The 12,240-nt window shown below is 44.5% G+C and overlaps 1 protein-coding gene and 1 pseudogene across 3 annotated transcripts in view; one reads left to right on the top strand and one right to left on the bottom strand.

Moving 5' to 3' along the window:
- The window catches only part of LOC136406552 (protein adenylyltransferase SelO-like), a 32,873-nt pseudogene extending 30,469 nt beyond the window's left edge, over positions 1-2,404 (bottom strand).
- Positions 2,405-2,780: 376 nt separating this feature from the next.
- The window catches only part of PDSS1 (decaprenyl diphosphate synthase subunit 1), a 37,310-nt gene continuing 27,850 nt past the window's right edge, over positions 2,781-12,240 (top strand). The window contains exons 1-3 of one of the 3 annotated variants that reach the window (XM_066387267.1): positions 2,781-2,966; positions 10,079-10,143; positions 10,974-11,094. In XM_066387267.1, the coding sequence (XP_066243364.1) occupies positions 2,835-2,966; positions 10,079-10,143; positions 10,974-11,094 (318 nt within the window). In that variant the 5' untranslated portion in view covers positions 2,781-2,834. The other 2 variants (XM_066387266.1, XM_066387268.1) reach the window with 2 other exon arrangements.

Below are 12,240 nucleotides of genomic sequence, written 5' to 3'. Positions count from 1 at the left end.
TGAGATCAATACTAGGAATGGAGACTTATTAATAAGTATGTATATAATCTGTAAAATGTATATAATCTGTAAAACCTGGACCTATAATGTTTTGAACAGTATCATCATTACAGAAAGTAAATGTCTTACTGTGTAGCCAAGCCCCCAACATTGAAATAACTACTTTGAAAATGTTTTCAATTACACTCATTCCATTTTTATCAGTCAATATTGGTTGTTCCATTTGTATCAGTGCAGTCAAAAAGGTCGTTTTGAGCATGTGGAAAGGGAGTTGTTTGGCAGTTACTTGCCCAGCTCAGTCTATGTTTTCAGCTTCCTAGACTCATGCTTGGCCTCACTGGGTCAAAAGAACAATTAGTTGGTATTCTGCATGTACTACTGGTAGGTTACTGTTCACCAGGGGTTTAGCAATATTATAATGTTGGAAGCCCTCATGAATTTCATCTTCCCTCCCTACTTAGTCTTGCCATATTATACCTTTTTAAGAACCAAGTATTTTGTTTTAATCTGGAAAAACAATTTCTAAATAAAACTGACCTGATAGAATTGTGTTGTGCTATATCTGTCAACTACCTGAGCTTGGGTAAGACACTTAATCCCTGTAGCTCAGTTTCCTGATCTGTATAAAAGGGCAAATGATAGTATATAAGTCATAAAATTGTTGCAGGCACAGGTGTTTATTGCTACATTCTACTCTGGCAAATTCTACCTGTAGTGTATTTAACATAAAGCTTTATCAGGATCAGCCACGGGTATGTATTAATCACCTTCATTTGTAAAGCACCTGAGACCTTCCTTTTTTTACGTAATATTCTTCGAGATGGGGGAGAGGAGAACTCATAAAATCGGATTAAGAAATTTCTTTATCCTACACTTTTATTCAGTAAAAAAACAATACTTTCAAGATAAATATAATATAATGTGCTCAGCTAATCGGATACTTAAACTCTGGTGCAAAAAGCATGGTTCAGAGAACAAGGAAAAATACCAGGACTGCAGTTGCCTGTCCTCAAAGTGAATTTTTTCAGGACAGAGTAAGTTTCTTTCCAAAAGCTTACACTTTCTGTCTGACTCTGTGTGTTAGTATGCATGCATTGATTGATTAATTCTATCATGGATTTATTACAAATATGCTCTCTCCTGACCATGGGAAGAGATTCTCCAGCATCCCCCGGGCTGGCTACAGGTAGGTTCAACATTACTAATTATTCCACAATCTCCCACAGCGCAGTACGCCCACGAGCGGAGCTCATGCATCCAGGTGTGAGGAAGACAGCCCAACTATGCCACCATCTACCTATAAGACTGTTGTAGTGTACTTTAATACACGGGTTACATAGAGACACCAAGGCAGGTTACAGAAGAAATTTTTGAGGAGTTTATTAATTAGCCGGCTAGCTACACAGGGCACAATCCCAAATCATGTAAGGCCTCATACAGCTCTGAGCCTGCTTTTATACAAAATCAAGTACTGGTTGGGGTAGGTAAGGAGGGACTTGTGATCCCTTTGTCCAGAGGTGTAAGTCACTCTTATGACTTTAGGATGGGAGGGTGAGTCCAGTATAGGAATTCTTGATTAAGGTACATAAATATTGTTTTCTAAGGTTTTCAGATAAGTTCCATCTTCTTTGCTCTGTGTGGCAAGTGGCCCCAGGCACCCTTTCAGAAAATTCTAGGAATTAGCTAAACTATGGCTAGGTGACCCAGTTGTCCTTGTAAGCCAAGAAGCTTCTACATTCTTTCCAGTCTCTACAGAAAGGAAGGGTAAGGGGGCCTGACTTTTTCTTCTTAAAATACTAATTTTAGTCTGACCAGGCGGTGGTGCAGTGGAGCGTCGGGCTGGGATGCGGAGGACCCAGGTTCGAGACCCTGAGGTCACCAGCTTGAGCACGGGCTCATCTGGTTTGAGCAAAAGCTCACCAGCTTGGACCCAAGGTCACTTGGCTCCAGCAAGGGGTTACTCGGTTTGCTGAAGGCCTGAGGTCAAGGCACATATGAGAAAGCAATCAATGAACAACTAAGGTGTCACAACGAAAAATAATTGATGCTTCTCATCTCTTTCTGTTCCTCTCTGTCCCTATCTATCCCTCTAATTCTCTCTATAAAAAAATAAATAAATAAAAATAAAATACTAATTTTAACAATTCCTTGGCACTTTATCACAAGACTTTCAGAGGAGAGGGTACAAAAGTCAAGAGACCAGGCTAATCTAGCTTCTCTTTCACAATAGCCCTGACCCTGGTTTGACTCCTTCCTGAGAAGATGAAAAGGTTGGCACTTCTTTCAGGCCAGGTGGTAATAAAGAGCGGAGGACAACGTGGCAGGTCGCACACAGAAGAAGCAGCCGCGGAATCTGCTGCCTGCGGACTAAGCAGCAAAACGGAAACCCGGTTCTTTGAGACATATTTCTGCCTGCACGTGCAGAACAAAAGTTAAGTGACCAAGTCTGGCGCTCGGTGGCACTGCTTGCTGACGGCTGGCCACGCGAAGGCACACAATGCTATGGCGCTATGGGCTTCCCGCGAAGCGCAGGGAAGGCTCAGGAGGGGGGTTCGCAGGGCGCGAGGTCGCGCTTAGAGCCTCCCGGGCGGGCGGACAACAGGCAGGGGCGAAAGGGCCTGCCGCCGCCGCTGTGGGTGCGCCACCTCCCCGCCAGCCGGGCTCCCGCGCCCAGGGGCCGCCGCACCAGCGCGACCGCGGCACCGCCCCGGAGAGGCGGGAGGAGGGCGGGCCCGCGAAGCTCTTCCTGGGCCAGGTTTCCGGCTCCGGGTCCCGGAGGAGGGCCGTCGGTCCATAGGCGGAGCCGCCGCCGCCGCGACTTTCAGACTCGGACCATGGGCTCGTGCTGGTGGCGGTGGCGGTGGCGGCCAGGCTGCTCCTGGAGGCCGGCGGCGCAGAGCCCCGGGCCCGGCTCCCCTGGCCGCGTGGGACCGTGCGGGCCTCGCCCCGCCGCCGCCTGTCCGCAGGTGAGGCCGGGGAGAGCGCGCCACGGCGGGCACAGAGGTCACCGCGCAATGACAGCGGTGCGGCGGAATGAATGGGAGCGAGCGGCACGTGCTTCGTGCGGGGCACCGCGCGCGGGGCCGCCGGGGAGGGGCCCCCGGGATGGGGCCAGCCGCCGAGGGACGAAGGGGTGGGCGCCCCGCGCCGGACTGCAGAACAGCGTCCGGGGGACCCGAGAGAAGGTGGGGATCGGGAAGGGGCGGTGAGAAACCGGGTCCCTCGGGAAACGCAGGAGCATCGGTCAGATTTATATATAAACCTGGAGACGGTGTGCAGCTATTTCCTTTCTAGTTACACAGCCAGAGCTTCGGGAGGACAGATCTTAAGATATTTCAGAGCAGGAGGTGCTCTGAGCCCTCTGAGAGCCGGGCAATCCCAGTGGTCTTACGGTAGGCGGAGATCTCGCGGAGGATATAAGGCTGATGCTAAGAGTGGACAGAATTTCAGCCGTAGGTATGGTGATTGCTTCGGAGGAAGAGCTTACCTGGACGGGGTGGAAGGGCACTGAAAGGTTAAAAGCCCTGAGAATGTCAGGTAGAGACACCTTAGGGTCATCTTTAACTTGACTTGTGACTTCATGAAGTAGAGTGAGAATCTCAGCACTAACCATGGTTCTTTGATTCTGCCCCTGATGCCTATGGACCCAGTCTCGTTTTTCTCCCTTCGGTCTGTTTAGCCCTTGTAAATGAATATGTTTCTACAGCTCTGAGTCCTCTCTGCACTTTGTAGTGATTGATTCTCAACCTGCTGCAGGCCCATGCTGTTTAACATAACTGCCCAGATGATCTGTGGACTCACTGTCCTTTTTACAGACTAGTCACGTAGTAATTGTATGTGTTCACCTCGTATTCCCAAGGCTTATTTTTCTAAGTTTATTTAAATTTAGTACTCTTATGTTAAAGTCAGATTTGGTACACTTTATATTCCCATCTGTCCATCAAACACCATTTACCAATATGAAATAGCTGTTATATATCAATGTAGTCTACTTTGTACCAAAGTGAATGCATATCACAACTTATCCAAGATGGACATTTGACGAGAGGATGGCAGCGGGGCTGGAAGATAGACTCCACAGTAAGGGGAGAACATGGGAGAAGAGAGCCTCAGGACTCTGCTGGGACCCACTTTGACACTGTTCTAGCCAGACTTCAGATGTCTCTACTACACAGATGCGAACATCATTTAGAGAGATGGATGCACCCACCCTCTGATGCCACTGGATACCTTTCTTTGATGCTCTTTTTTTTTATTCTGTGCCTGCCAAGTGACTGTCTTGGCAGCAGAAAGGAGGCTTTCCTGGAGAGGCTGTGCTTTAGTGGACGGACAGCACTGAGGATGCCAATGCTGTGTGTTTCTGATTTGTATGTCTGTGGTGTTTTTCACTAAATTAATTCATTAGCCTTCTGGTTGGTTTGCCTGGGTTTGTGTTTTGGTTAATTCAAGTCTTCTAGGAGCTAATAGTCCTTGGGGACAAAGGGCAACAATAATAAAACCACCCCCAGCTCTCCAACACAGCACTGCTACTTCCTGATGTTCGTACATTCCTCCCCCCCCTCCCCCCCCACTTCTCTACTGGTGGTGGTAACAAGTCTTTTTTTTTTAAAGATTTTATTTATTGATTCTAGAGAGAGAAAGACAGGGGTTAAGAGAAGCGGGAAGCGTCAACTCATAGTTGCTTCTCATATGTGCCTTAACCAGGCAAGCTCAGGGTTTTGAACTGGCACCTATGGCCTCAGCATTCCCAGTGCAATGCTTTATCCACTGTGCCACCATGGGTCAGGCAGTGTGGTAACAAGCCTTGTAATCAGCCTGACCAGGCGGTGGCGCAGTGGATAGAGCATCGGACTGGGATGTGGAGGACCCAGGTTCGAGACCCCGAGGTCACCAGCTTGAGCATAGGCTCATCTGGTTTGAGCAAAGCTCACCAGCTTGGACCCAAGGTCGCTGGCTTGAGCAAGGGGTTACTCGGTCTGCTGTAGCCCCACGGTCAATGCACATATGAGAAAGCAATCAATGAACAACTAAGGTGTCGCAATGAAAAACTGATGAATGAAGCTTCTGGTCTCTCTCCCTTCCTGTCTGTCTATCCCTCTCTCTGACTCGCTCTCTCTGTGTCTGTTAAAAAAAAAAAAAAAAGTCTTGTAATCATACAAAACCAGTGTGCATTAGATCAAGCCAAATCACTTGTCAATGTATCGTTTTTACTCAGCATTTTCTCTTGTGTATTTTTTTATTATTATTTAAAATTTTTTATTGATTGATTTTAGAGAGAGAGGAACATCGAGCTGTTGCCTGTGTGTGACCTGACCCAAGATTGAACCAGCAACCTCTGCACTTTGGGATGAAGTTCTAACCCTCAGCTATCTGGCCAGGGCACATTTTTTCTTATTTATTTATTTATGTTTTGTATTTTTCTGAAGTGAGAAGCCGGGAGACAGAGAGACAGTCTCCTGCATGCGCCCAACCAGGGCCCACCCAGCATGCCCAACAGGTGGTGATGTTCTGCCCATCTGGGGCGTTGCTCTGTTGCAACTGGAGCCATTCTAGCGCCTGAGTTGGAGGCCATAGAGCCATCCTCAGCACTGGGGCCAACTTTGCTCCAATGGAGCCTTGGCTGTGGGAGGGAGAGAGACAGAGAAAGGAGAGGGTGAGGGGTGGAGAAGCAGATGGGCGCTTCTGTGTTCTCTGGCCGGGAATCGAACCTGGGACTTCCACATACCAGGCCAAAGCTCTATCGCTGAGCTAGCTGGCCAGGGCCCAACATTTTTTCTTTTTTAATAAAGTAAATTCATAGAAGGCAAGGTAGGTTTTCAGGGACAGTATGTGATGTACTCCTAGGTCAGAGGGAAATCATTGCTGGTGCTAGCTTAGGCACACCCAGCAACACAGCTCTAGTTTCACACTTTCTTTTGCTACTTATAGTAGGCCCAGCGACCTGTGACTTTGCTTTCCAATCTCAGTTACCTCTGCTCCAAAAATATTAGGTAGAAAATTCCAGGAATAAACAATTTATAAGTTTTAAATTGCACACTGCCCTGAGTAGTGGGATGAAATCTCACGGTCCTGCTCTGTCCTTCCGAGGGTGTAAACCGTCCCTTTGTGCAGAGTATCCACGCTGTGTTTACTACTCACCCCTGAGTCACCTCTGAGTAGACCCCTCGGTTACCAGACTGTCATGGTATCACAGTGATTGGGTTCAGTAATCTTTATTTTACTTAATGATGAGCCCAACATACAGGAGTAGTTATGCTGGCAATTCAGGTGTGCCAGAGAGAAGCTGTGAAGTGCTTCCTTTATGCAAAAAGGTATGTCTATAAAAGGGGGGGGACACATACAGGGTTTGTTATCTGCGGTTTCAGGCACCCACTAGGGGTCTTGGATGTATCCCCTGCAGATAAAGAGGGGCTACTATAATCTAAACCTACTTTGGAAATCATTGCCCTAAGATTCTCTTAAAGCAGAAAATAGCTTGATTAAATAGACACTATATTAAATGTATACAGTGTATTAAGCTCTGAGCTCAGAGCTTTACATATACCCTCTCAATCTCAGCACCTCTCCAGGTAGTAGGTATTACCAGAAAGATATCACACGGTAACACAACCAGGAAATGCTGGGATTTGAAGCAAGGTCCATCTTCCATAGACCCAGCTTTTTTTTGTTTTGTTTTGGGTTTATTTTTTGTTGTTGTTTTTTACAGAGACAGAGCGAGAGTCAGAAAAAGGGATAGATAGGGACAGACAGACAGGAATGCAGAGAGATGAGAAGAATCAATCATCAGTTTTTCGTTGTGGCACTTTAGTTGTTCATTGATTGCTTTCTCATATGTGCCTTGACCCTGGGGCTACAGCAGACCTTGGGTCCCAAGCTGGTGAGCTTTGCTCAAACCAGATGAGCCCACGCTCAAGCTGGCGACCTGGAGGTCTCGAACCTGGGTCCTCGGCATCCCAGTCTGACACTCTATCCACTGCCCCACCGCCCGGTCAGGGAGACCCAGCTTTTAACAGCTGTCACACTGCCTATTGGTTAAGAGAACTCTTTGTTATCTGTGTCCTTTCAACTCTTCACCCCAAGGTAAAACTTAGGTCTTGAACTGAGTAAATATGATAAAATACTGAATTCATATGAATGATTACCCATGAAGACTGACAAAAGTAGGTTAAGTTTCATATAATGGTAAAGTGAAAGGAAGATTATCACTTCATTTTCTTGGGACACCATAAATGTTCTTACCGGTTCAGTGAGTCTGTAGTGCTATGGTGGACAGAGGGGAGCTCAGTCCTCTTATTTGGCCAGGCCTGCCTGGCAAAAGTCAAAGTTCATTGTCATTTTAATATGTTTCAAGCATTGTGTGTTTACTAGAGAAAAATCAGACAATAGAAACAACAAAAGGAATGAAGCAAAAAGAAACCCAACCCTAATTATTCCAAAATAACTATTTTAATACCCTGTTGTATATGTTCTCAAACCCTGTCTTCTGTGTATTGTGTATGTGTGTGAATTTCTAGTGGAATTGCATAATGTGCACAGTTCTCTAGGTGTTTTTTCTTTTGGTACTTCCCCTCTTATTTCTTTCAGCTGGTCAAGTAATTAAAATCACATAAAACAAATTAAGAGGAGAAGATAGCCCAATTTAATTACTTATGTACATAAGGCATTCCATAAAAATAGGGGACAGAAGACCTAAGGAGAAAGGGAGGGGAGTGGTTTGGGACTTCAAGGAGGATGAATGCAATTCCTATGGAGATGGAAAAGCAATTGTTTGACAAACAAATGTTTGCTGGGCCATCTTTAACAGTGGAACACCAGGAGGACTTGGGTCAAATGGGTCTTGCTAGGTGCCTCCCTGTGACACCTAGTTCGAATTACACTATCGTTATCTATGAAGATTGCTCTCTTCCTGATGCACTTCTCTGTCTAAATTCTTTATGCAGTTAGGGGAAGGTCAAAGGTTCTTCCCAGGTCTTTGATTCTTAAAAATAATTGATACCCACTGGGGGCCCAGTTCAAAACCTCCAAGGTCGCAGGCTAGAGCGCAGACTTCCCAGCTTGAGTGCTGGGTTACCAGCTTGAGCGTAGGCTCATCAACATGAGCCCAAAGGTCACTGGCTGGGCTTGAGCTCTCAGTCAAGGCACATATAGGAAGCAGTCAATAAACAACCAAATTCCTCAACTATGAGTCGGTGCTTCTCATCTCTCACCCTTCCTGTCTGTCTGCCTGTCTCTCTCTTTCTCTAAAAAATGTTCATAATAATCCGTATCCCAAAGAGTCATATTTTGGGCTGAGCAAACTCTGCTCCCTTTAATATGCAGGCAGGCCTGTGCCACTGGGGTATGTTCTTAGATATGCATTGCTAGATGATATTGTTGTATGAACATCAGAGTATACTTACACAAACCTAGATACTATACCCTGCAACCATGCTAGGTTTTTATATGACTGACAATGTAGTGTTGTTTATACCAGCAGTATCACAAGTATGTGAGTAATGTGTTTTGCTAGGTAGCATATGGTAATAGGAATTTTTCAGCTCCATTATAATCTTATAGGACCACCATCAGATATGTGGCACATGACCATCCTTATTGTAAACATCATTATAGATGAATTACGATGGTTCAACTTAAGATTTTTCAACTTTACAGTGGTGCCAAAGTCATACACATGCAGTAGAAACCAGCTAGGCTAAAGTGTGATGCTCAATAGGTTAGGTGTAGTAAATGCCTCTCCAGCTTCCGATATTTTCAACTTATGGTGGATTTATTTAGACATAACCCATCATAAGTCAAGGAGCATCTGTATACCAGTTTTTAGACTTCACTTCTCAACTTCAAGTTCTCCAGTTGTATATAAAAGTAATTGAGGGGGGTCAAATAGTGTAAAAGCACATTGTAAAGTTTTATTACTAATAGAGTGAATTCATTTTATTTGTCTTGCACTAATTTTGTCCTTTTTGTCAAAATGCTTTCTTCGGGTCCTCTATAAGAGCCCTTACCACATTAGATTAGTAATTTTTGAAATGCCTGTGTCCTTGAATTCTTTGAGATTGGCAGCCTGTTACAATTCCTGACCCATAATTGTGCTTACTAAGTGTCAGAACTAATATTTGTCACCACCACTGAATCTTCTAGAAGTTCTGTTGTCCCTCATCTCTAATTAGGTTAACATGATTAGAATGTGCTACTGAGCTTGTCAGACCATTACTTATCAAGAAGCAGCATTTCCAAGTGTATGAGAGGCAATGTTACTTAACATAGGCAGTGTTTCGGCAAGTGTCAGTTCTCTTCCTAACGTGGAAATTGTATTCCTTTTCACCACCTGGGCTGATACTTTTGGCATCTTGATTATTCTTTGTTTTAAATCAATGTAAGATTTTAAGAGAATGCAAATAACACTAGTCTTTACTATTCTCTAACCAACCTTAGTTAAATGGAAAGAAATTGTTTTAAAACTACTTTTCAGATCTGGAAAGATAGATATTAAGCTGGAAACTGTAGCTTTCTTTGGGGAAAAAGATAGATTTTAGATTTTTTAAATTTTCTGCTTTTTTCTTATTTATATTTTCTGTAATGACAAATATTGCCTATGTAATAAGGAAGGGAAACATCATTTTTCTAAAGTTTGCACTCTATAAATGGACAACTAAAAGATAAAGATTATATTTATTATAAATTATGGGAGTTTTTATTTTTTTGATGGGTTTATAAAACATTTTTTTCAGTTACAGTTTACATTCAATATTATTCTGTATTAGTTTCAGGTGTACAGCATATGGTTAGACAATCATACACTTTACAAGGTATCCCCCCTGATATTTCTAGTACCCACCTGGCACCATACCTAGTTATTGCAATATTATTGACTACATCCCCTATGCTGCAGTTCACATCCCTGACTACTCTGTAACTGCCAGTTTGCACTTCTCAGTCCCCTCACTTCCTTCATCCCGTCCACTCCCCACTCCCCTCTGGCCACCGTCAGTCTCTTCTACAAGGGTTTTTATTTAGTGTAATAAACAGGTTTTTCATGACTATTCTTACACGTTTTTTCATTCATATTTTTATTTTATAGATGTCCTACTTTCATCTTGTGAAGAGTTTAACATCTGCCTGTCCAAAAATGTATAGTATATCACGGTAAGTTTACAATCTGTATCTCCAATACCAACATTGTTAGCCGTACTGCCAGTATGTCTCTATTCTCAACTGTGGTGGGTTAGTTCAGCAAATTGAATATGTTAAGTAAGTGCTGCAATATCTGCTCTGTATGAGCTCTACCTTTTCTCTTTTTTTTTTAATGAGAGGAGAGACAGACTCCTGCATACACCCCAACTGGGATTCACTCAGCAAGCCCACTAGGAGGCAATGCTCTGCCCATCTGGGGCCATTGCTTAGCAATGAAGCCATTCTTTTAGCACCTGGGGCAGAAGCCACGAAGCCATCCTCAGTCCAACTCTCAAATAAATTGAGCTATCACTATGAGAGAGAGGAAGACAAGTAGAGAAGCAGATGGTCTCTCCTACGTGCCCTGACCGGAAATTGAACCCAGGACATCCACATGCTGGGACAGTGCTCTACCACTGAGCCAACTGGCCAGGGCCAAACTACCTTTTCTAAAAATAAAAATAAAAAATGGGAATATGATAAAACTTAAACTCAACTCAGAACATAATAAACATAGTTTAGTCTTTCTTTGATTTGGTGCGTTCTTGAGGTCCTGGTTATTAAAATAAATTGTTTATATTTATTTTTAGAATAGTAAATTATTGTTTAGCAGGAACAGGATTCTGTATGGTTTTTCTAAATTATAATGGCCCTTTTGGATGAATGCTTAATTTCCAGCAAGTATCTAGGCTTCATTTTTCTGTCATCTGTCTACTATATGTATCTGTATACTCATGTGTGTATAAGTCTTACTTGTGAAATAACACTCAAACTCCCATTTTGTGCATCTGTGCTTGTCCCAGGCTCCATCTCACAACATCGGCCACATGTTGTTGTAGTAAAACACAGAGCGGTGAGAAGTATACTGATCCTTTTCAACTCGGTAGGAGGTACTTGAAAGGTCTGTATGAGGACATTAGGAAGGTAAGATTGGGGTTTTTTTTATAACTTTTTTAAATACTTTATTTATTCGTTTTTAGAGGGGGGGAGTAGGAAGCATCAACTCCCATATGTAAGTTGACCGGGCAAGCCCAGAGTTTGGAACTGGTAAACCCAGTGTTCCAGGTCGACGCTTTACCCACTGCGCCACCACAGGTCAGACAGGAAGGTAAGATAGTTTTGATGATGCTGTGAAGTAATGTTGAGCTTTTAGAATTTATGAAAACACAGTGCAGGTTTCAGATACGTACAGAACCACTGCAGCAGGAGTCATGAATGTCGAGTTTGAGAAACTTATTGAGCAACAACAATGGGGCAGTGTGGAATACAGGACACATGACCGTCCAGAAGGAGGTTGTGGCGGAGTTGGGCAACTGAAAAAAATGGTACAAGCAGCAGCTACCTGTCCAGTAGCTTATGTAACATTCTCTCTCCCATTTAATCACCCACTCTATATAACTTTAGAAACTTTAGGAACACCTAAGCCATCATGACTCTTGCTTTTGTCTTCCTGATCAAATTCTGAATGTCAGCACCAGACTGCCCCGAATAGGGCTTTCTTCATTAAATAGGGCTTTTTTCCCAAAAAGTTTCAGTGGTTCCCAGCCTCGGTGGAATCTCGCATGCTGCCCAGAAATGCTCCCAGGCCCTCATTGGCTTCCCCCCCCCTTACGAGGTTCTCACTTTCTTCCTCAGGACTCCCCCCACTGAGCTGTTGTCACAGCCCCACCTCCTGTGTGGTAGACCAGGTAGAGGCCTGGAAGGAGGACGACCCTCAGGGCCTGCTCTGTCTCGCGTACAAGCTCATCTGTGCCCGCCTGCGTGGAGTCCTTAAGTGTCTCTCCCTCTCCAGGGCGGTCCTAGTTAAGCTCCACCCCCGGGGCCTTGGAGACTTCCACAGCGGGCTATCCTTTATCTGCAGACTCTCTTCATGTCTCTCTCCTGTCCCTTCTAGGTGCTCCAGTTTGTTCCTATTTGTCTTATAAAGGGTGGTCCTTTGAACGGGGCCCCACCCCTTCCCTCCATCACAGTGTCTCTGCGTGTGCCTCCATGTTGCTCTTGCACAGCATTCCTTTCCTCCAGCCTCTGCTCTGGGCCTGCCTCTGCCTCGTCTTCCATCGCTTCCTGCTA

Source organism: Saccopteryx leptura, chromosome 5 (genome assembly GCF_036850995.1).
Source record: "Saccopteryx leptura isolate mSacLep1 chromosome 5, mSacLep1_pri_phased_curated, whole genome shotgun sequence".
NCBI classification, from domain to species: domain Eukaryota; kingdom Metazoa; phylum Chordata; class Mammalia; order Chiroptera; family Emballonuridae; genus Saccopteryx; species Saccopteryx leptura.
This window is presented reverse-complemented; position numbering and strand designations above follow the sequence as displayed.